The sequence below is a fragment of the Pseudochaenichthys georgianus genome, chromosome 23 (genome assembly GCF_902827115.2).
Source record: "Pseudochaenichthys georgianus chromosome 23, fPseGeo1.2, whole genome shotgun sequence".
NCBI classification, from domain to species: Eukaryota; Metazoa; Chordata; class Actinopteri; order Perciformes; family Channichthyidae; genus Pseudochaenichthys; species Pseudochaenichthys georgianus.
In genome coordinates, this window is record NC_047525.1 from 662162 (window position 1) to 687357 (window position 25196).

At 44.0% G+C, this 25196-nt stretch overlaps 2 protein-coding genes across 3 annotated transcripts in view; one reads left to right on the top strand and one right to left on the bottom strand.

Annotated features, from left to right (window-relative positions):
* Window positions 1–173: 173 nt before the first annotated feature.
* llgl2 (LLGL scribble cell polarity complex component 2) overlaps window positions 174–25196 on the top strand; it is a 34103-nt gene continuing 9080 nt past the window's right edge. For both annotated transcript variants that reach the window (XM_034074701.2, XM_034074702.2), the window contains exons 1-10: window positions 174–473; window positions 16379–16482; window positions 18971–19068; window positions 20092–20173; window positions 20414–20529; window positions 21093–21251; window positions 23166–23328; window positions 23418–23550; window positions 23628–23682; window positions 24122–24276. In XM_034074701.2, the coding sequence (XP_033930592.1) occupies window positions 16408–16482; window positions 18971–19068; window positions 20092–20173; window positions 20414–20529; window positions 21093–21251; window positions 23166–23328; window positions 23418–23550; window positions 23628–23682; window positions 24122–24276 (1036 nt within the window). In that variant the 5' untranslated portion in view covers window positions 174–473; window positions 16379–16407. The remainder of the gene's footprint in view (window positions 474–16378; window positions 16483–18970; window positions 19069–20091; window positions 20174–20413; window positions 20530–21092; window positions 21252–23165; window positions 23329–23417; window positions 23551–23627; window positions 23683–24121; window positions 24277–25196) is intronic.
* Window positions 24386–24862, bottom strand: LOC139432981 (keratin-associated protein 10-8-like; the record flags this gene model as incomplete). The annotated part of the gene is given in 4 exon segments (XM_071201818.1): window positions 24386–24442; window positions 24444–24455; window positions 24670–24726; window positions 24728–24862. Coding segments are annotated over 4 exon segments (261 nt in total), but the record flags the coding sequence as incomplete, so codon positions are not given.

Here is a 25196-nt window from a genome sequence, read left to right on the forward strand (position 1 = left end):
TGTGCAGTTACAGAAATAAATACTAAAGCAGATACAGTAGCATACTATGTTTTAGAAAGACTGACTGCTAGACCTTGGAAAGATATTGGAACGGAAGCAAACGCGGAAGTGGGGCGGGACTTCGCAAGGAGTTGAGTTTAACGAGATGCACTTGAATGTATCACAAGGGAGGAGTTAGTAAAACAGTGAAGTTTAGCTTAGCAGGAAACACCGAGGCTACCGCAGCGGTGCGAAAAGAAAGAGCACCAATCCCACTTTTACACTTTAACCGGGGTCAGTCGTGATATTTCCTTGGCAAATAAGCTGCCTTTGAAACCAAGAATACAGGTTTACGTCCTGGTAACATTTTCCACCACTTTATATGAGGAGGGAGCTCTTGGCGAACTAAAGCACCGGACACTGGCCGGGTGTGGACTCTTCTCCAGCGGCTGTGAACTGTGGACCTCTGCTGAGCGACGGCTCTTCTGAATCAGGTGGGTTGGGAGTTACCCCACAGGTGTTTGCTTGCTAGCAAATTGGCTAACAATGAATCTTTTTACAGCCACCAGTGTTTTAGTTGTGAACGCCTACAACTCAAGCTAACTAAAGTTGCTAGCCAGACACCAGTCTTCCATTGCTCTGGCTAGCTGGCTAATCTTTACTCACTGATGTTCCTCCAGGATTCAGGCAGCTCTTATAAATTAGGTTAACGTGCATATTTAAAAGTCTTAAGTGTTAGCTTTTATACATACATATTATTATATTCTGCATTATAGCAACTCACACAATTGTGTTTGTCTAAGTTCAACTTCCATGAGTTTCTTTAAGACACCTGCTAACTTATCTCCCAAACATATCCTAATGATGTATGTGTACGGTTATGTAATGAGTTTTAATAGTTTTCTTTGTGAATAGCTTTCATTCCGACAGTATCACATTGCCTGAATCACTTGAAACTCTGACTTTAAAACGCCTTTTTGTTCTCAGTGGAATGGATATATCTAATGTCGTATTTGGGTTTTGATGACTGCTGGTTAGCTTGTTGTTTACTATAAACCTACAGTAAGAAATGAGACCTGGCAACACTAGCTTCTGCAGGCGTCAGCACACCTGTGCATAATAACCAGAGGGGAGAAGTACTCGGATCTTGTACTATAGTAAAAGTAGAATTACCACAGTGTAGGAATACTCTGTTATAAGTATAAACATATAGAAATCCTGCATTCAAAATGTTAATCAAGTAAAAGTACACAAGTATTATCAAAATATACTTAAGGTACCAAAAGTAAAAATACTCATTATGCAAATTGGTCGATTTTAGAATAATATATATGATATGTTTTATAATTAGTGATGCATTAAAGTGTTATCAAAGCTGGTAAAGGTGCAGCAAATTGAAATACTCAAGTAAAGTCTTGAATAAAGAACTACGATAAAGAACAGTACTGGAGTAAATGTACTTGGTTTTTTTCCACCACTAATAATAATGGCACTTGAGGAACAGTCCAGGAAAGAAAATAATTGAAGTTGATGGATATGTGTACATATCAAACTGTGACGTTTTCTTCTAACATCACCAGGTGAATAGTAGTTGCAGAGAGTGTTGCATAATTACGGAACTGGAGCAAGGTGTGTCTCTAGCAGGTATGTTAGTAAGCCCGCTGACTCAACGGTCTGGTTTCAGGAGTGAGTAACTGGTGTATTTGGGGGGGGATGCATGAGCAAGACGCGTTTCACCAGTTTTGCTAGTTTCAGGAAAATGTAGGATAGAAACTACATTTTCCAGCCATTATCACAATCAACCAAAGCACCTTCTTAGTTGGCTCACATGTAGTACCTGTGTGATGACTTATATGTAAGTCCTCCTGTTTAACCTGCATGCTCATCCAGTATGCTGTAAATATATATTAGTTCTCCTGCTTCATTGAATTTTTGTATGATTATTTCAACAGACAACATTTGAATATACTGTTGAGCAAAAGCAGCAAAAAGTCCCATAATGAGGTCAGGACGCTGCTGAAGGACATGCGGAGTCCTTCCAACACCACCTGCAGCACCGCACTAGCCAAACAAAAAGCCTTTGTCCTCAGGAGACTTGGGGCTAGTACACCTGCATGGTAAAGTCCACCTGTTACTATTATGGAGGCAAAACAAATGGCCGCTCCCAAAGTAGTGCAAGCAATGCATTATAGATTAGTTTTGAGCAAAGCAGACCTTTTCTCATCTTTCTCAGGTTTTGTAGGCAGTGCAAATATACAGGTGGGACCAAACTATTGTTATGTTCAAAGACAAAGCTTTGAAAAGGAAAGGTCATTTATCCAGCTCTACACGGTTGAGATGTCCGAGAGGCGTCCCTTGCTCTTAAACTTCAAACGGAGCACTGGGCCCAGACTGTCACGCTGTGTTTAGTGCTGTTAACTTGATTCCTGTATTACCTCTCTCAATGTGCAACACATTATCTGGCAGGAAAATATGTGTTTTCTGTGGTTTGCTAATGAAGTGGCATATGAAGTAGAAATGCTAGAGAATGTCCTCCTGCTCATCAGGCTTTACAACAGATATTCCAGGACAGAGCACATTATGAGTATAGATAAATGCATGTATGACTTGGAAAAGTAATGGATGAATTATTAAAAAAAAAAAAAGGATAAATCATTACATGCAACTCTTCATGTTGAATGGCTCTCATATCAAAGTCCACATTAAAACCCACAGGCTGCTAAAATACTCTTGTGTATAAGCATATCCTGTACATTCTCAATGCTCTTAGAAATTAGACATGTTAATATCCAGAGGTGGGGCTGTATCCTTTGTGGAAAATATGTAACCTCATTACAATTGTTTTGGCACAGTGATTAGAGCGTTGATCATCAGATCAAGGGGCGTTGGTGAACTCCAGTTCGAAACCCGCCTTGGCCGCCACTGCATCAGGCCGTTGTGTCCTTGGGCAAGACACTCTACCCGCATTTGCTCCTGTGGGTAATGTCCACAGTATTGACATTTACATGTCTAATATGTGTAATATTTAATTGTAAAGTGCTTTGAGCACCTGTAAAAGCGCTCTAATTAAAAAATGTAATTTATTATTATTATTATTATTGTCATATATTACAGTAAACTAGAAAAGTTTGGTTGCAAGGAATCTGGGTGTGACCCTAGATAACTGTAGATGTTTAAGATACAGTTAACCGACACTGAAGTGGCCTTGACAATTAAGAAAAGTATTTCAAAGTAGCCAACGAATATTAAAAGGAGACTCTTTATTGTTTATTCGTTAAAAAAAAAGCGATGCAAGAGTGTGTCCTAAACCCTGAAACGAGTGAGCATTGTATCACTTCCGATTGGCTTGTCTTGAATTCAAGGTTTTTTTTAACGTGTTTTTTGATTAGCAGCACAAATAATTTTAACATTTTGTTGTACTACATGAATAATTCATTTAATACCCCACTGGTGAATGTCTGAATCTTCTATGTGTCTTAAAAACTCTGATTGCTAACAAGTGAAGAATAGAAACTAATACATGTCATAATGTCGAACAATATGCGCCTTTAGTTTAGTGACTGTGAAGTCATGTGACTGTCATGTAGTTTGTTATTATCCTAACATTTAGGTCTGGCGATTACGTTTGCCCTTAACAAATCTGAAAATTGTTTTATATGTGGACATTGTTCACATGTATAAGTGTCATAACCATGTTTGTAACCATAACCCAAATTCCAATGAAAATTCCATTCTGTTTGTTGCAATACTATCTTACGAGTCGGTCTATAAAAATACGTCATTCCTGAACCACTATACTCTATGACTCTCCCCCGGTAATCAGTCATATCGTGCAGAAGTTGTCTTGTTCGGTTTGTCAGACCTGACATGGCACCACATTATGTTAATAATGTAAATGGTGTCATTTCTGTTGTTCAAGGTACAATTCACTTCACTGCATTATAGTTAGCCTGATTTCCCCACTGTTGGTGACAATCTAAGCTTGACTAGTTTAAACGTTGTCCTGATCGTCCCCCTCATCCATGTCTCACAGGAAAAAGGGAGAGAGTCGGTGCGTATGATATCCTGCCAGCCACACCCGAAACCGACAAGATCTCATGTGTGTTTTGTTAGGGACAGTGGAAGGAAGCATTTCTGTCATGTTTGCTGCGGTGGGGATGCCACACTCCTCATATTGCTCTGCCTTGTTGCTGCATTCTTCTTTAGAGATACACAGGAAGGCTTTTTCCTTCTGTCAAGTATCAACTGTTGCTTAGTCTTAGCCTAGTTACATTACATTGCATTTAGGGGGGGCAGGAGCTCCAACAAGCCGTTTAGGACAGAGTGAATACACATACTATACAGAGATGCTGTATGAGAAACCAATGTGAGTTTGGAAAATTGCACAATTTAAATCTATTCTAGTAGACCTCAACAATGGAATTATGATCAGTAGAAATGGCCATGACATGGGATTTTTAATAAAAGAGCACATGTTCAATGTGAAAAGTGACAGTAGATATAGATTAGTTGCAATTTGGTGATATATATATATATTAGGGCTGTCAAACTATTAAAATTTTTTAATCAGATTAATCACAGCTTAACAATTAATTAATCATGATTAATCACCATTCGAACTATGTCCAAAATATGCCATTTATTTATGTATATTGTTGTGGGAATGGAAAGATAAATGAAAGAAGGCGGATATATCCGGTTTATTATAACATTTTTCTGCATGTCAAAATGAAAGACAACCCACACACCTATCAATCATCAAACCGTGGGGTCTTAATTCATTACGTGTTGATTTCTATCAACGGGGGAGTACTTCAGGAAAGTCGACGGGGGGGGGGGGGGGTGTCTAGTGGAGTACTTCGTGACCACAGAGTGTGAACGTTATGATCAGCTGTTTTAGCGCAGTCCTCCAGTGAAGGGGGGAGTCTCCCTCCGCAGCCGGTTGGCGTAGTTTTGGCACAGTTCCGTTGTACAGACCGACGTTAACAGCAGCCTGTCTGTGCACACGGAGACCGACTCTGTCGTCCAGTGATCTAACCGCCTTCTGGAAAAGCTTCACAAGTACGTCGGTACGCAAATGCGCTTTGTGACACAAGTGACGGTACGCATTTCAGATTACGCACATAACCTGCGTACCAGTTATGTGCACCCCTGTACCAGAGCCATATTATTACTATTATATGGCTCTGCCCTGTAATACAGCAAGAGTATTCTGCGTCGGGACTTCCTGCAACAACACCACGCCGTTATCAAAGATGTTCTATTGAGAAGACGATCACTACGTGACAAAAGTTTTCAAAACCGTGGCTACTGAAATCAGTCTTACTAACTGCTGTCTGTGCAATTTACTCCGCGCGAGTTGGCAGACTTTATTTTGCTTAGTTTAACATCATTTTTCATAAGCCATTTCTTGGTATGGGTGTAGCCTACCCCAGCCATACCCTGGCGCTGCCACTGGTGGCACGTATGGGGCGGGCCATTCTGCACATGCATTAAATGCGTTAAATATTTTAACGCAATTAATTCAAAAAATGTATTACCGCGTTAACGCTATAATTTTGACAGCACTAATAAATATATATATATATGTTTTGGTTTTTTTAACCCCTTGAATTTCAGGGTTTTTCAGGCTCCGTTGGCAGGGCGCAGACAAGGCAATGGTAGTGGAAACACTGAGTGCTTTTAGTAATTGTATTGCTCGAGGTGGAGTCGAAAGAGATCAGTTTTCAGTCTGCGCCGGAAGATGTGTAAGCTTTCTGCTGTATTGATGTCAATGGGGAGCTCATTCCACCATTTTGGAGCCAGGATAGAAAACCCACGTGTTTTTGCTGATGGGAACTTGGGTCCCCCTCGCAGCGAGTCGTTTGGCTGATGCAGAGCGAAATGCACGTGCTAGGGTGTATGGTTTAACCATGTCCTGGATGTAGGAAGGGCCAGAACCATTCACAGCATGGTACGCAAGTACTAGTGTCTGGAAGTGGATTCTATCAGTTACTGGAAGGCAGTGAATGGAGTGGAGGAGCGGCGTGGTGCGGGAAACATTCAGGAAGGTTGAAGACCAGACGAGCCGCTGCATTCTGGATGAGCTGCAGAGGTCGGATGGCACATGCAGGTAGACCAGCCAGGAGGGAGTTGCAGTAGTCAAGGCGTGAGATGACGAGAGCCTGGGCCAGAAGCTGCGTGGCTCTCTGGGTCAGCTGGGGACGCATCCTCCTGATGTTGTAAAGCGTGTATCTGCAGCAGCGGGTTGTAGCAGCGATGTTTGCAGTGAAGGACAGGTTGTTATCTAGGGTCACTCCCAGATTCCTTGCAGTCTGAGTCGGTGATTGTTAAGTCAAGAGTGGGACAATCTTTTCCCAGAAGGAAAAGCAGTTCAGTCTTGTCAAGGTTGAGCTTGAGGTGGTGAGCAGACATCCACTGAGAGATGTCTGCTAGACAAGCAGAGATGCGTGCGACAACCTGGGTCTCTGAGCGGGGAAAAGACAAAATTAATTGAGTCTCGTCAGCCTAGCAGTGGTATGAAAAACCATGCGAGCTAATGACAGATCCGAGCGAGTTTGTGTACAGAGAGGAGGGGACAGAGCCTTGAGGGACCCCTGTAGATAATTGACAAGGGTCTGACTCTGACCCTCTCCAAGTTACCATGCATGCCTAGTGTCAGTATAACACTTTCATGCTACTCCCCTCTAGTGTTGCACGGTGTACCGATACTTGAAAGTTACCGCGATACCCTGCCGTTAAAAACGGTACGATTCCTCCGTTTCATTAGTATCGGTACTTTAAGAATGACGGGGAAAAGTACTCCGGTGAGAAAGCGCCGTTTTAATAAGAGCCGTGTGTGTTCAGCGCTCTGCTTCCACTCCCTGCACTGCAGCCATGCCTGCTGTCCCTCCCCTCTCTCGTGCACACGCTAGCTGCCAGAGCATGTGAGAAAACGGGGAGCAAGTGGGAGTGCAACTGCCGCTGCGCCTCGGCTTGTTGACAAAAAAGATGCCAGAAGCGAAATTTGGAAGTATTTGAGCTATATCTCTGACAGTGAGGGCAAGCCTACGGACACCACGAGGCCTGTCTGTGAGAAATGTTTTAGATCCCTGCAAACCAAGGGAGCCAACACATCAGACTGGGCTAAGCACCCGGTTAGCGATTGTGATAGATAACATAATTACATCATGCTCAAGCCCATGCCCTCAAATCTAAGTCAAACAAGTGTAATTTATTTTGTGACAAACGAACGTTTTCGTAGTTTGACGAGGCAATTAATGGCAATGATAACTATCTAATATGGCTATCTTTTTAGCTAACTTACCAATGTGGCTAACATCTGCAATGTACATTTTGTCAATAATTATTTATATTACTGTAGCCTACTATTACATGTTAATAAAATATAAAGTTAACTATCAAAGAAATCGCAAGTATAAAGAAGAGACCATGTTGTAAGAAAACACTTAACAGATAAACTACAATTTTATTGATCATGAAAATGATAAAAGAAAAGTATCGAAAAAGAATCGGATTTGCAATTCTTGACTTGGTATCGAAACCAAAATGTTGGTATCTTGACAACACTACTCCCCTCACACTCACCTGAAACATATCAAACTCTAACCCTGCCACACATCATCCAATACTGCCTTTAGAGGATTCATTGTCATCCACATAACCTAAAGTAACTCGGTAAGGTCCAGCTTAATGTCACAGAGAAGTATCATCATGTAGCATTCAATCAGTGTTACACACAGGACTTTCGTACTAGAGTGGGTGGATCTCAGATCCTTTTCCACTGAAATTAGTTCTATTTGAGGTCTGTGATGGGGTTAGTGTTGGTTCGCAGGTGATTCAACTTGCAAGCCTTCATAAGGACCAGGGATGCTCCGATCGATCGGCCACCGATCGATATCGGCCGTTACTCACTCTCTGCCGATCGATCGGTGCTCTCTAAAAATGCAGATAGTGAGAGCCAATCGCATGATGTAAAACGATGACGTAAAATACATGACACTTTTCTGTGCGCGGCAAAACAAGCTCGCCAAAATGGCTTCACCAGTCTGGCAGTATTTTAAGTGCCTGAAAAGGACAATAAAATAGCGGTATGCAACGTGTGTGAAGCAGAAATCCTGCAGCTCCACCCGCTGTGACGGACCGGTGAGCGGAGCAACACACACACTAACGGCCCGTCCACACAGCGGCGTGCGTTGAAAGCTTCACCATTCACTTTGAATGGGGTGATGTCACTTTTCGCCAAACTGCATTGTGGGAAGCGACGTGGAGCGTTGCTGGCGTGGCTCGCTGCAAAAGTTGAGCAATGTTCAACTTTTGACGCCTCGGCAGAAGCGTCAGCCAATCGAATCAGATGCCAGTACAAGTTCTAGCCAATCAAACCGCTGCTTGTGTGTCAGAGGCGGGAGATTTATGTGATTGGTTGTTGGTCGAGTTTCAGACACGCCCGCCGACAAGCGACAACGCACGCCGCTGTGTGTCGTTATCGGCCGATACTGATTCCGGCAATCGGCCCCAAAATTGGCGATCGGCGCATCTCTAATAAGGACCCATTAGATTCTCTTGGCCCGATTCATGATGTCACAGCAAAGCTAAATTGAATTGCAAGCAGGACTCCTCCAACAACTTTCTACACCTCTGAAACCACTTACTACTATTAATTTTACTCACCTTACTTACCCCCCCCCCCCCCCCCCCCCAGCCTCTGACAGCTCTTGGTGCTGGATGGGCACGCGTCGCGTTACTGCCCCGGCTGAAAGAATTTTGGCAGCCAAAACAGAAAAACAGATCCCAAAGTATGTTCCTGAACTGTCACTGGCCTCAGTAATAAAGCACTACAGGGGGGTTCTAAGGCAACGACCCCTGAAAATCTTTTGCACATTCATTGTTAGATTGAAAGAAAAAATTCTGGTGCACTTCAAGAGCAAAGCGACGTTGGGCCTTTGTAAAATATTTCAGGTTAATAATGTTGTGCTTTTCACACATCATCGTTGTACAGAACAGATATGAATCATCAGATCCTCCTTCGTACTCTCCAAGAACTTGGAATTTCAGGCTCTGCACTTTCCCTCATCACCTCATACCTCAAAGACCGCACCTACAGGGTTACTTGGAGAGGGTCAGAGTCCGACCCTTGTCAATTATCTACAGGGGTCCCTCAGGGCTCTGTTCTCGGTCCCCGCCTCTTCTCCTTGTACACAAACTCGCTAGGATCTGTCATTAGCCCGCATGGTTTTTCATACCACTGCTACGCTGATGACACCCAATGAATTCTGTCCTTTCCCCGCTCAGAGACCCAGGTCGTCGCACGCATCTCTGCTTGTCTCGCTGACATCTCTCAGTGGATGTCTGCTCATCACCTCAAGCTCAACCTTGACAAAACTGAACTGCTTTTCCTTCTGGGAAAAGATTGTCCCACTCTTGACCTGACTATCAACATCGGCACCTCTGTTGTTTCCCCGACTCAGACTGCAAGGACTCTGGGTGTGATCCTAGATAACAACCTGTCCTTCACTGCAAACATCGCTGCTACAACCCGCTGCTGCAGATACACGCTCTACAACATCAGGAGGATGCGTCCCCAGCTGACCCAGAAAGCCACGCAGGTTCTGGTCCAGGCTCTCGTCTTCTCACGCCTAGACTACTGCAACTCCCTCCTGGCTGGTCTACCTGCACGTGCCATCCGACCTCTGCAGCTCACCCAGAATGCAGCGGCTCGTCTGGTCTTCAACCTTTCTAAATTCTCCCACACCACGCCGCTCCCTCCACTGGCTTCCGGTAACTTCTAGAATCCACTTCAAGACAATGGTACTTGCGTACCATGCTGCGAATGGATCTGGCCCTTCCTACATCCCGGACATGGTTAAACCGTACACCCCAGCACGTGCACTCCGCTCTGCATCAGCCAAACGGCTCGCTGCACCCTCGCTGCGAGGGGGACCCAAGTTCCCATCAGCAAAAACACGTGGGTTTGCTATCCTGGCTCCAAAATGGTGGAATGAGCTCCCATTGACATCAGGACAGCAGAAAGCTTACACACCTTCCGGCGCAGACTGAAAACTCATCTCTTTCGACTCCACTTCGAGCAATAGAACTATTAACAAAGCATTTATATACTAATAAAGGACTGGCTTACCTAAAGCCAGTTGAGTACCACTTGAAATGTTTTTGCTCTATGAAACCTGATGTACTTATATGATTCTGTTTTCTTCAAGTTTTTATTTTGTTGGTCGAACGCACTTATTGTACGTCGCTTTGGATAAAAGCGTCAGCTAAATGCAATGTAATGTAATATACAAATCTAATCTACTGCCTCATATGCATGTAGATGCACGTAGACACTCAACCCTGCACATCCAGTAACCCACTGCTTAACATTTCACACAGGTATCTCTGTTCTGTACACTGTATGTACTGTACTCCGTGTTTTACAGTCGGGTTAGTGTGGTTACGTGTTTTGCTGCAGACAGCTGATGCACTGACGACAGCCAGACATCCTGTTGAAAAGTGTAAAATATTTTCAGCCTATAATGACATTGGCGGGGCAAATAAGACAATGGCAGGCTGCCATAGTCTATGTAATTAATGGGAAACAGTGGTGTGTGTTTGTGTGTGGGAGAGAAAAGAGAGTGGAGACTTTCTGTGATCAGACAGATGTGATATGTGCAGGCAGGATCTCTCAGTCTGACTGCAGCTGTCAGACAGGGTCTGCTCCACCTTTCTCAATGTGCTTTTGTTTATACCTGCATTTTTTTTAATAAGTTGTTGTTTAATTCAAGTGTAGGAATCGATCAGATTATTTATCTCGAGAACTTTTTCCTGTGTTGCAGGAAGTGGCAGCATAGCTTTGCAGTCGGTGAGAGGAATGTTTTGGATGCCTGGCATTTCACAGCCAATCATTGTGACTTTGAAGCACTATGTTGGCTATGTCGCTGACAGACGCAGGCCATGTAGCAGCTCTGCTGGTCGAGCCGCCTTCTCCTCAGCTTGTTATTGTCAGGTCCAGGCATGTTTATGCACATTTCTTTCCTCCTCCATGGACTCCCTGCTCAACTCGGATGCCTTGTTTGATATGCTGGGAATTTGATGACATCACTGGACTGTGGGATGAAAGATAACAAATGTAGTCTTGCTAACTAAGTGAAGGACATTTGGGATGGTATATTGGACAGCAGAGACAACACATATAATGCAGACTGAGCTTCTGAATGAGACTGTGTGAGTGAGTCAATACGCCAGTTAGATTAGCTATCAAAGGTAAACACTGTATGGTACCTTACCCTGCTGCCAGATGAGCTCACTGTGAAACAATGTGACCGATGTGTCGTCAGACGGAGCGTTAACTTTCATTTACTGTTAACCTTTTTTCCCAACACGAGTTCATTGCTTGCCAAGTGAAATTCCTGGGAAGATCTGTTGAAGAAGTGGGACACGTCACTGTGCAGCAGCGCTCTGCTGAAACTGGCCTGCTCTGCTGTGTTTCTGCAGCTCGCTTCTGACCTGTCATTGTTCTTCATATCAACCTGAAACCAACCGGTACTTCCCTGTCTCACCAAGTACCCTGTCCACAGTTTCGTCAAAGAACCTTTTGTGTTTTATACATATCCTTATGTTTCGGCCAGTCTCCCTGCAAAGATGGTAATAGTTGTCAAACCCGCAATATAGAAAACTTGAGTTCTGTACAGTACTGTTACTCATACATGGCTTGACCTATTTAGAGAAGTTTAAAATTCCAAAATGAGCTGAGGTGGAAACTTTCAAAAACACTGAGGTAGAGAACAGTTTTAGAAAAAACGCACAGTTTATGGTTGTGCTTAACTTTGCGCTGTGTCAAATTAAAGAGTCATCTTTGTTCGGATAAAGTTCAGTTGGATGTACTTCCGTAACATGGATTGCTTTTTGTAATGAAACCCACATTCTTTGTAGCAACTGATCAGGCGTGGGGCTGGTTATCAGTTGCTACAAAACTAATCTTTTCATTTAACAAATAAGCCAAACTTCCCATAGATAACTCTGGGGTTAATCTATGATTTTCTGCAAAAAGAAATCCAATCAACAACAAACAATGCGTTTCTTTTCTTTGTACCTTTGTACTCGCAGTACATGGTTCTTACTAAAGATGGGAATTGTTTCTTCCCTTTTGTGGCAGGGAAACCAATACATCTTAATTTAAAAAAAGTATTGAACTCTTTTTGCTCTACAGCAAACTATAGAATACCGATGTCCTGCAGATACATCTGTGAATCCTTAGAAAACACAGGTCCAGTTTCTGCTCCGGAGGCCTGTGGCTGCTCTGTGACCTGTCCTCTGGTCAAAGTTGGAATGTGTCTCCTAGAGCAGTGGTTCTCAAATGGGGGTACGCGGACCCCTAGGGGTACGTTGGAGTACTGCAGGGGGTACGTGAGATTTATTTTATGTTAATGAAAAAAACAACATAAGTAATGCATTTAAACAAACTACTAATAGTAGATGAACTACTTTATTCAAAGGTTTACAGTAACTCAGGGTGCTCTATTTTCCTCTCCCTCTCCTGACACCCTGTCAGTCTCGTGCAGCTCGCTGAACCTGTAATAAGTGACCCGACAGTAAAGAACACACATATTTCTTATAACTAGTTTAGCTAGTTGCAGAGTAGATGAACTAGCTAAGTGTGTTAGGTCTAACTGTATTTTACTCCACTCAACGGTCCGTCACAGCGGCGGAGCTGTGATCATGCAGAGCTGCGTGTTTTCCGTCAGCAGCAGCTGATCTGATCTCTCTCTCGTGTCCGGTTAGACTTCACTCGCGTTTATGTCCAAATCTATCAGATCTCGCTAGTTCTAGTTAATGATATGACTGCCTGCTTATCAAAGGACCTAAACAATAAGCGTTGCTTGCGGCTTGTGGCTGCAAAGTATAGCGCAGCATTATGCATATGTATATGAGGGGTCAAAATCCCATGCTCATAAAATGCTCATATATTTTCTCTTCCTTCCCCACGCCCCAAAATAAATAAATATATTAATTTTAGGAAAAGTAAGGACGTTTGAGCAGTGTGGGTTTTATATGAACAGAGTTACACATATTTCAAAACGTGAAGTGTAATAACTGCAGGTGCCTCCCTGTCAGAATGACAAAGGTCCTCAGAGAAGCTCAAGCCCATGTTTCACTACATTAAGTAAAACTTATTAAAAAGATCAGTTCAATGCAACTAATGTCGTCTTAGTGTTATCGCATGATGTTAAAATTGGTTTGCCATGCATTTCGTGATGGATTGTAAACATTTGAAATGTAGCATTTAAGTGTTTCTCAGTTACAAGGTTGTTTTAATAAATGATGGTGCAGCGCTGCAGGCCTATGTACCTCTTTATATAGGCATTTCTTCCCTAACAAATAGTGTTTGCGCTGATCAGGGGGTACTTGGCTGAATCTTTTTTCCGAAGGGGGTACATTATTGAGAACCACTGATGTAGAGGACAAATAAAAACGCTTTTCTGTAATGTAAAACCAGGTTGGTTGTGGTACGTCAGATCATAAAAGTTGTTGCACCTAAGGTAGAAAAAAACCTTTTGCAAATAATGAACCGTGAACGTTGGATTTGGCTTAGCTTGTTAAAGTCAGACAGCACACGACTTTGTAAAGGAGAGCAGAGGAGGTAATCTAACTGTCTGAACCGAGCGCCTTAAACAGCACTGCAGTCCACATAATTGTGATGTTCATTCCCAGCCGTGGCCCTTGATAAGTAGCTGGGGTAGAAATAACACTCGACTGCCTTTTTAATGAACGGGTAATGTGTGCTCTAATGTCTGTCAAGTTATATGAAAGGCCACAATTAATCTGGTAGGAGAGGAACAACTGTGGGATTAGGATGTCTGAAGACTGCACCTGACATGTAGCATGTGCCTAGAGTGAACCGGAGCGTTCCATACTGCTGTGTTTACATGTGAGCATATGTGAGGCTGGTGCTCCTTCTCCTTTCCATCAGCAGGTCCTTCTTGCAGCCCTTAGAAGCCGAGGTGTTCGTGAGGGAGACCTCCCACCCTGCCATTGTCAGCAGAGCTTATGCTGGTTTTGAGCTCCATCTTTCTGCTTCACTGCTTCTCCTGAGAAACACACACTACGTCCTAGTTCAGGAATAGTATTGTCATAAGAGTTCTGAACATTATGCCAATATTAAAGTCTAATTATTATTTTTTTTGGAAGAAATCATTTTATTTACTTGTTTTGGCCTGTGTGGCATTTTGTTTAAAATGGTCATTACCAAAAAGAAACATTTAAAGCTATACTTGTCAGCTGCGATATTGTTGTTGTGCAACTGGGCCGGCTGGCAATAAAATGTTAAAATGTCACTTCTAACACGCAGTTTAGAGCAGCTAAAACCTGTTGATTAAATGAATAGTAAATTGACAGTAAATTAATTAATCAAATCAATCAAAAAGCGCTACAATGTCAATCTTTATGATCCAAGATTCTCAGAATACGTTATTTTTCTCTTGGCACAAAGAAGCTTACTGGTGCTGCAGAAGTTCATAGGAGCAGCCCGCTATGTTTCAATGTGTTACATTTTTGTTGAAATTAGCAAGCTAAGCTATTTAACGTTAGCTGTTCTTTTCAATTGGTGAAGGTAAATTGTAATGTTAATAGGCTTTTTGGTTTTACTGTGGTATCCAATTGGTGTTGTGACACAACCCAGCAGTGAGTCAAGGTAGCAGTGCTGATCTCAGGGGAAAAACACAGCTGTCTCCATTTGGACCAATGCAAATATGCCGGCTAGACGGAAAACTGACTCTCTGTGTGTGTGTGTGTGTGTGTGTGTGTGTGTGTGTGTGTGTGTGTGTGTGTGTGTGTGTGTGTGTGTGTTGTGTGTGTGTGTGTGTGTGTGGTGTGTGTGTGTGTGTGTGTGTGTGTGTGTGTGTGTGTGTGTGTGTGTGTGTGTGTGTGTGTGTGTGTGTGTGTGTGTGTGTGTGTGTGTGTGTGTGTGTGTGTGTGTGTGTGTGTGTGTGTGTGTGTGTGTGTGTGTGTGTGTGTGTGTGTGTGCTCTTTAGCTTTTGGCGACTCAAACAAACAAATCGTTTTGTGGGAGGAATCAGTTAATCTCGTTCACTTCAAAGATTCGTTCAAAAAGAACGGATCGTTTGCGAACGGGTTCTTTTTGAACGAATCTTTGAAGTGAACGAATCGTTCGCGAACGACCCATCACTAGAGATTAACCTGAGCAGTTAAAGGCGAGTACGGCAAATAAAAGTTGTACCAAGCAGTAGTGCTGAGCAGAGTGACTAGAACGCACTTATTAAAAAAAAAAAAACACTTTATAAAGTCAGGCAACACTAACCAGGCTTCGTGTGATTCTGTTTTATTTGTACGTGCCTGTAGAAAACGGCTTATGCCACAATAGGATAGCAACAACAAGTAGCCTAGTCAAGATAGTCAGTTTATCTTCGGTTGCTATGCCAACATCACCCATGTTATACCAGAGAAACTTTCATAACAGCGTTGTGATGCCAAACAGCGTCAATTCAGACTGACACACATTCACTTAGGCTAAGGGGAACTGGGGATATGCATCAGCTGCTTGTGTGAGTCGGACAGTGAATACTTTAGAGCGGCCGCTGCAGTGTGAGCTAACCGGGAGCTACCGGGAGAATACACTCCCGTGGAAGAGCAGCACTGCAGCGGTCGGTAAATGCTGCTGGAACACATTAATAAACATTATTAATGTGTTCCACGCCCCTTAGCTGTGATATACTGAGCACATACCACTGCCTGTCATGAGCTATTGCTTAACCACGGCACTCTGGAGAAAAGTACAAGGTTGGAGAAGTCGTTATTTAATTTAATCTGGCTTCGTATGATTAAACAACACGATCATCGACCCGACGCAGTCCCCCGTTGTTGTTGTTGTTGTTGTAGTAGAGAGAGACTCCCGTGTTATTCTCCAAAGTTAATGTAAACTTGAATAATGTACTTCATTTGAATGTAATAATTATGTTGGTTGTTGTTTGTGGAAGCGCATCATGTATTGAAAAATTCATCTGGACTTTTCGATCCGTTACGGTTATAAACTGAAGCAATATAAAAATGAGCCCCATTAACTGAGTTTTAAACATCACTTTAAATGGATGATCCCCATAGCCCCCACCCACCCGATCGGATCGGCGATACTGATTCCGGCGATCGGCCCCAAAATTCCCGATCGGAGCATCCCTACTTCACACCAGATGAAATAAAGTATCAATGTTCTCCCATATTACTCATTCAAATCTGTGTGCCAAGGGAGAAATGAATTGATCACATCAGATCGACATGTGAACTCTCAATCAACCATCTTGTGAACAGCTATTTGTGGATTTTGAAAAGTGCAACTCAAAAAAAATGCAGACCAACATTCTTACCATCCTTCCCCTCCGTGTCCTCCCTGCAGCGAGCTTCAGTGGGCCCCCAGGCTCCAGGATGAAGAGGTTCAGGAGACACGGCCAGGAGTCCCAGAGAGACCGGCTCAAACAGGAACTCTTCCAGTTTAACAAGGCAAGTGAACTGTACTTAAAGAAGCACAACTGCTTCCTGATGTTGGCATACCTTTTCCTGAGCCGTTTCTCTGTGATTGCTGCTACATTGTGCAAAGCTTTATCTTTTATGTATGTGTGTCTACATATAGCTTGTTCACAACTACACACATACTTTGGCCTGTTAAATAAATGAGTGAGAGAATACGGTTACATGAGCACATTTTTTCCTTTCTGAATGAGGAAAAAATGAGAAAAAACAAGCTCAATATAAACCATTCAGGTCATCCTATGCATCCTCTCAGCACACGCAAAAGGCGAGTTACACACTGCCACTAACATCAGGGGCCAGAAATATAAACGATACATTATATACAGTGGCGTTTCTTTATGTACAAAAGTGGTGGGGCACAAAAAACTTAGATGTCTATAAGCTTCTGCAGTGAGGTTCATGGCTGCTGAGGCTCTGGCACTGACTCTTCAGGTTTACAAATATTATATTTTGACCTAAATCAAAATATAATATTATTTTCAAAAGCCTCTTTAGTCTGATGCTTCAATTAATTTTAAACAGACAGTTCAACAGAAGGATACCCAACTAATGTAATTTTATCCTATAAATATTGAATTGTTCTCTCTTAGTAAGATCCCATTTTCAATAAAATTGCAGTCTTACCTTGACTTGAAGATGAAGTCCATTTGCCTATCCTTCTGGACAAACATCTCTATTACTTTTTTGTAAAAGTCCTCCTTATCTTCTTGTAGTTTCAAAAGTCTATCATAAATCTAATCTAATCGATAGATTTATGATTCGAAAATGATCAAAGTAGGGTAGACATGTGGATATTATCCGGGCTGAACAAAACGTACATTTATCTAACAGCTACGTTTCCCACAGATCTTATTTTGAGCTATTTTCTAAAATCCTATGGAGAAATCTCGTTGCTTTTTTGTCAAGGGAAGCCATGCGCAGCTTACTTCCTGGTTTTAGGACGCCTCACTGCAGCTCTCTCTCCTCCTCTTCACACACCACACTTTTCGCGGCACACGTACTTACAGCCAATCAGCTCTGAATGATGTGAGATGACGTATGGTGGGGATGGCAGCACTTTGCCCCTATGGTCATTATTTTTTGCCACACACATTAAATAGGAAAATACTCTTGAGCATGCGCAGTGTAGTTTTTACAGTCACCGTTCACTTAGACAGTCAGAGGGAGGGGCAGGATCAGGTTTTGTCCCACATGGCTCTAAACAGCTCAATAGGCACACTGTAGACACTAATGAGAAGAGCACAGACTAAAACATCAATGTACAGACGAATCCGATGATTAAACATGATCTTAAAATATATTTTATATATATTTTTTGCATTTTGTTGTAATCATTATTTAATCATTATACTTTCTGCAGACACTAGGTGGGGCTGTGCCCCTAATGACCAGTCGCCACTGATTATATACACTTAAGGGGCAATATTAAAAGTTGGGGAGGTTAAAAAGATGAATTCTTATTTTAAATGTAAGCTAAATTCACTAGTTGTTAAAGGATTGCTTTGCCTGCCAGAAATCTATTTTTGAATTTTATTTGGGTTCATAATTTTTTATGCACTGATGCCATTATTTATTTTTCAGTGTGTTATTTTAAATTGTAGCCTTCATTGTGAAGCACGTTGTAAAGTTTGAATTGGAGTGCTTTAAGCTAAATCATTGATTACTTATCAGACTTTACTGATTGCTGCAAAATCACTGCTTTAGGTACAGGTGAGGAATTAATGATCATTTAGTAATAAGTTCTATAAATGTGTTTAATGGTCGTATATTTGGCATCGTTGTAGTGCCATGAAAGTTTGTTATGAATCAAGACTGCTGGATCAATTTAATGTATACATCAACAGGGGATTAACAGTTTGTCTTCAGTCATTTATCGCTAACTGTGTCAAATTTAAGAGAGTCAAGATTCAAAGGTTTTATTGTCATAGTTACAGTGTAGAAGTGGCTCAGTCAGTAGGGGCTTGGACTGGGAGCTGTAGGGACTGCTACTTGGAGAGGTCCCAGTTCACCTCCTGTCCTGCCGTGGTGCCCAAGGTACCGGTAGGCTCCTGGTGGTAGGATGGGTTAAAAGCAGAGAGCAAATGTTGCTGTGTGCTCTGCACTTGTGACCATTAAGGAGGGGTTCATCCCTCCCAAGTCTTCTATTCTAAAACCGTGCAAGTTGCAATGCATGGTGGTGATTAATGCTGGTTTCCACAAAGCATGATTGATGTTCCAAAATGGACTGATTGTGGTGTTAGGATGAATTATGTTCCTCCTGCTTGATTATTCAACACGTGAACTAAAGGAGAAGTGGAGCACAGCTGCATCACCTGAACAATACTGTGCATGTCACCGTCCTGTCGGGGGAAGTGACAGCAGGGTTCATGTTCCTGTTATCTTCCCTCTCTATCCTGCCTGACATTGTCTCTGCTGCCACCGCTCAGACTCACCCCGTGTGTCCCCTCTCTCCCCTCAGACGGTGGAGCATGGATTCCCCCACCAGCCCAGCGCCCTGGGCTACAGTCCCTCCCTGCAGCTGCTGGCCATCGGTACCCGCTCCGGGGCCATCAAACTGTATCCTTCACTGCCTGAGTGTAAATACTGTGAGCGTCATGTTTGAACTTGAGGCAGGCCTTGCTAATGATTGGCTGTGACGCTGCTAAATCCATGTCTGCGGTTGTACCTGCTTCAGGTGTTTCATTTTCCCACGCTGTTGCTCAATGCGCCTGCCACTCACACTGTGGCGTCTGTGTGGCCTTTCACACAGTTCAGCTCGCTGACAGCGCAGCGGAGCCACTCGGTGCACTCTCCCATTCACACGGAGACACACACTGGTTTGGATAACCGCGTGACCTCCTCATAATGATCATCCATCCACACAATGCAGCAGACTGTGGGCACAGATGAAGGGAAATGTTTGAATGACATTTCTGAAAGTGCTGGGTACTGAGCCGGAGAACAGAGCAGCTCCTGTTGAAGGTCCTCATGAAGGACACATAATTTGCTGATGTGATGCCTCCACAGTGAGGGACCTCCACACCGAGGTCAGGGGCAGATAAACAATGACTCGGTTGTTAGTATTGGTCTTTTTTTTTTTTCAAAGACGGTCAACAAAATCTCCTTTTTTATTTTTCTATTCCTGTAAAATGTACAAATATTTTTAAATGACCTCATCTTTAACTCGGAGGTTAGTTAATTGTATCCAATCAACCTATCATATGAAAAAGCACTTTGCTGTGTGGGTAGCGAGCTGGGCAATATCATAGAAGCAGGTGAGAGATTGGAACTGGGAAAGTGTTATTAAAACATATGATTGAGAATACCAACCTGATTCAGAAAGGCTCACTATTCACTTAGTTGTTCAAACTGTATATGGCTTATTGTGTTTCTCCCCTCTCCAGGTTCTTCTCTTATGCAGTGGATTCATATTGTGTATATTCCACTTGCTGTGAACCACTTGACGTCAGCAGCAGTTATCCAGGGTCACCATTTGAATGCTCTGCGAAGCCAGTGCTCTGGTTCTAACTTCCCGTTGTCCCTGTAGCACCAAGAGCACCGAGTCATCATATCTGCAGTGTGTCCTTAACCAGTGCTCAGGTATGGAGCTCCAGGTGTAGAGTTCATGGGTCTGCATGATGAGAACGCTGCTGTCACACAGGTGCACTTCCTGCCCCACCAGGTAAACCAAAGAACACATTTTGAACAGTTGTATACTCTGATATAGTTATACTATGCATCTCTGTTAGTACGCTGCTTTATAGGGCTGCCCTGATGAGTAAGATGTGTGTTGAATATTGTGCTTGTAAATAACCAGATATTAAAGCGCACTCTGCCTTCCTGAACTCATTGCTAAGCTTTAGTAAGAAGGCCTTCTCCACAGTTTGTCAGGCAGTGGTGATTGATGGCTGCTTGTGTGCAGGTTGAGCTGGTGACGCTGCTGGATGACAACAGTCTGCACATGTGGACGTTGAAAGCTCACACAGGACTCTCTGAACTCCTGGAGATAGGACGCTTCACTCTCACTGGACCTCCTGGGTAACACACACACACACACTTTCCCAATCCATTCCTCGACAGGTACTTGTCAGAGTGAAGCTGGCTGAACAACACAAGCCACATGGCTACAGTAGCAACCACTGTATACTGTAGTAAGAGTTGTTATCAGTTTATGTAATCATTGATTTAGTTCATGGAGATTTTAAACTCTTGAAATGATTTGTTAAAAAAGGCATACTAACAACTAACGGCACAGCTCCCCAAATGATACATTCTATATCATTTAACAATTAGGTGATGCAACAGTTTTAATAATAAATATCAATCCGATGTTATGCATTTTCTTTCTTTCTCAAACAAGCTATATGAATACTCCACCTCACCTCTGGGTGGGGGAGCTTATACATGGCTCTACTTTCGACTTCTCTGAGATTTGATAAACCAGCCCATAGAATATTCTGCAGCTTGATATACTGTACAATGAAAAGAACTCTGCATTATACAAACTGCAGCTGTCCTTGATTCATTAAAGTGACTCCTCCTCCTCTTCTTCTTCTTCTTTTCCTCCTCCTCCTCCTCCTCCTCCTCCTCCTCCTCCTCAGTGCCCCCCCCAGTGTGACCAGAGTGACGGCAGTGCTGGCTCACTCCTCTGGAGAGCTGCTGCTGCTGGGCACAGAGGGAGGACACGTGTTCATAGTGGAGGTGCCCGGCTTCAGAGAGCTGGAGGAGAGGAACATCAGTCTGGACCAGGTCGCCAGCAGGTCAGCACCCACAATGCACTGCACATCATGTCCAGCCTTTATCACACATTATCATAAAGGTTACAACAACAACAACAACAACATCAACATCAACCTTTCTGTTGGTCGCTTGTGAGCAGACCCGTCGCGCGATGGCAGAGCGTACAGGTACAGGTACAGGTACAGGTACAGGTACAGCCCCAAAGTTTAAATCTAAATCTATTACCCACTGTTAGAAATTAAAATCAATGTTTTGATGGCATAAAGTACCTTAAACATACCGTCAGTTTAAATGCTGTTTTATACTGAAAAACCAGAAGTTCTTGTGCACAACCAATTGTTAAGCTTTTCCGAGCGCAGCTTACTTCCAGGTTTTAGGACGCGTCACTGCACCACTTGCATAGACCTCACAGCGGGCGGAACTTGTCATAAAGCCCGCGAAAATAAAGCCCGCCCATTTAGAGGGAAGATATGATTGGTCAATCGTACTGTCATTTGAGATTACTCTCTCGTTGAGTTACTATAGCTGGCCCTCTGTGAATGTAGAGAGGGACCAACGAGCTCTCCCGTCTTCACAGTAACTCGCAGAGACGGCATTTAACCCTTCACATTCCAACCGAAACTGAACAGGCAGATTCGAAGGATTTATTTCTTTGGAAATATTATTTTAAATACAATTAAATCAAGTTATTTTGGTAAAACTAATGAAAAATTTAACAACAACAAAATATTAAAAAAAAGATGGAAAAAAGTAATTTTTTTAATGTTTTAAAATATAATTTTTTAGAATATCTTAGGCCCTCACAGAGGGCCGAGAGGGCCCTGACGGCTCGCCACTGCCGTTACTATACCTGGGCGGCCCGCCCAAGTATAGTTTGTGTGGGAAACCCTGCAGGTAGTTGTGTTGCTGTGATGAACAATGTGATGGATATTGTTTGTACAAACTAAGCCCCAGACAACTACGTTTCTTTTGAAGAAAATTCTCTACAGGATTCTGAAACTGTTGGTGTTTATGAAAAATACTGTCAAGAATAGACAGTCATGAGGGAACAATACCTGAGCGAGTAGCTATAAGTGATGGCCTGCCTGTTCAGAAGAATAATTAATTAATCAAATATACGCATTTCCCCAAATAAACCTAACCCTTCCTGTTTCGTGGTATTTACTGGGTTTGTGTCCGTGCCTGGAATCACTGAGGCTGCAGCTCGGTGTGCTGTGCCTACTCTCTATATACAATTATCCTGAGCGACAAATAATGAAAAGATGGAAACAGTTTAATTCAATTGAGGTAACGAATTATATATCCTGTGCGCACTAATAAGTTAAGTGTGGCATATATATATATATATATATATATATATATTTCTATGGCTGCTGCTGGGCTCCTACATCTCTTCGGCTTAAAGAGCTGCTGTAGAGTTGGGTATGTTGTGGCTCACAGAGCAGCTCTCTCCATTGGAAAGAATGGTCTGGCTCTTAGCTTGTTGAAATGGAGCCCAGGGAGTCTGGGCCTTTGTGAAGCCTTTCTGGCAGCTTGCACATGTTGAGAGGAACTAGTGAACAAGACAAACTGCTGCAGATACAAGTCAACCATCAGATGTGTGGGTGCCTTTTTAACGGCATGTTTATGCAATGCTCTCTCCCTGACTTTACACCGTCTGACTTGTAAAACACAAGTTTAATACTCTGTATTTTGCCTTTTCATATATTCCTTTTCTTTTTTCTGTGGAAGTGCACAGCAGTTGACTGAATTTCAAATGGAAACATAAATTGCGTAAATGTGTATTGATCGTTCAGACTTAAACTCTGCTACATACACATTAGACAATCCACCTCTGTGTGTACTGACCTTCAGTCCCTCAGATCTGTAACAAGGCCTTCTTCTTGTCGTCTCCTTCCTCTCACTTATTGTCCTCTTGCTCTGACCTCCTCCAGTGTACCGGACGACTACATCGGCCGCAGGAATCTAGAACACGTAGAGGCCTTACAGGAGAACCCGGTCAACCCAAACCAGGTTGTTATTGGCTACGGACGAGGTCTCATGGTCATCTGGGATCTGGAGAAACAGAGTGCCGTCCAGCACATCCCCGCAACACAGGTACCTGCCGCTCAGTGTGACGCTGTGTATTACCCAGCGTCCTAACCAGCATGCTTAATGTTGCTATTTGTCTTGTGTATGTTCTATAGCAACTGGAGAGTGTGTGGTGGACAGAGGATGGGGACTACCTTCTCAGTTCACACAGTGATGGAAGTTACTGTCGGTGGATGGTGAGTGGCGTGGACGTGAACGAGGAGGAGGAGAAGTCAGACATTCCCTATGGTGAGGATAAAGACGTGTTCTTTGTAGCGTTCTCTTTACTGTAATAAGCTAATGGTGGCTTGTATTTATCACTGCAGGACACTTCCCATGCAAGGCCATTTCAAAGATAATTCAGCTGCCTACAGAAGAAGGGTGAGTGGACTTTGCACACCAGAGAGGTGTGTGTGTGACAGGTGTAGCCCTCCCTCAGTGAAAGTGGTTCTGACATCCTCGCTGTGTGTGTGTGTGTGTGTGTGTGTGTGTGTGTGTGTGTGTGTGTGTGTGTGTGTGTGTGTGTGTGTGTGTGTGTGTGTGTGTGTGTGTGTGTGTGTGTGTGTGTGTGTGTGTGTGTGTGTGTGTGTGTGTGTGTGTGTGTGTGTGTGTGTGTGTGTGTGTGTGTGTGTGTGTGTGTGTGTGTGTGTGTGTGTGTGTGTGTGTGTGTGTGTGTGTGTGTGTGTGTGTGTGTGTGTGTGTGTGTGTGTGTGTGTGTGTGTGTGTGTGTGTGTGTGTGTGTGTGTGTGTGTGTGTGTGTGTGTGTGTGTGTGTGTGTGTGTGTGTGTGTGTGTGTGTGTGTGTGTGTGTGTGTGTGTAGGCCTCCGTTCCTCCTCTTCAGCGGGGGTATGCCCAGGGCCAGCTACGGGGACAGACACTGCATCACAGTGATCCACGGCAAAACACACGTGGCTCTGGACTTCACCTCCAGGATCATCGACTTCTTCGCCATCAGAGACGGACGGCAGCACACAGGCAGGCAGCACACACACAGGCAGGCAGCACACACACAGGCAGGCAGCACACACGCAGGCAGGCAGCACACACGCAGGCAGCACACACAGGCAGGCAGCACACACGCAGGCAGGCAGCACACAGGCAGGCAGCACACAGGCAGGCAGCACACACGCAGGCAGCACACACGCAGGCAGGCAGCACGCACACACACAGGCAGCACACACACAGGCAGGCAGCACACACGCAGGCAGGCAGCACACACGCAGGCAGGCAGCACGCACACACAGGCAGCACACAGGCAGGCAGCACGCAGGCAGGCAGCACGCACGCAGGCAGGCAGCACGCAGGCAGGCAACACACAGGCAGGACACACACAGGCAGGCAACACACACAGGCAGGCAACACACACACAGGCAGCACACACACAGGCAGGCAGCACACAGGCAGGCAGCACGCAGGCAGCACGCACACACGCAGGCAACACACACACAGGCAGGCAGCACGCAGGCAGGCAGCACGCAGGCAGGCAGGCAGCACGCAGGCAGCACGCAGGCAGGCAGGCAGCACGCAGGCAGGCAGGCAGCACGCAGGCAGCACGCAGGCAGGCAGGCAGCACGCAGGCAGGCAGGCAGCACGCAGGCAGGCAGCACGCAGGCAGGACACACACAGGCAGGCAACACACACAGGCAGGCAACACACACAGGCAGGCAACACACACAGGCAGGCAGCACGCAGGCAGGCAGCACGCAGGCAGGACACACACAGGCAGGCAACACACACAGGCAGGCAACACACACAGGCAGGACACACACACAGGCAGGCAGCACACAACAACACCAGCAACTGACGTGTGGCAAACGGAAAATGAACCCCCTGCTTCTGTACAGCAGAATCCGATTTAGTTTACATTGCTTAATGTTAACACAGATGTATTTCAA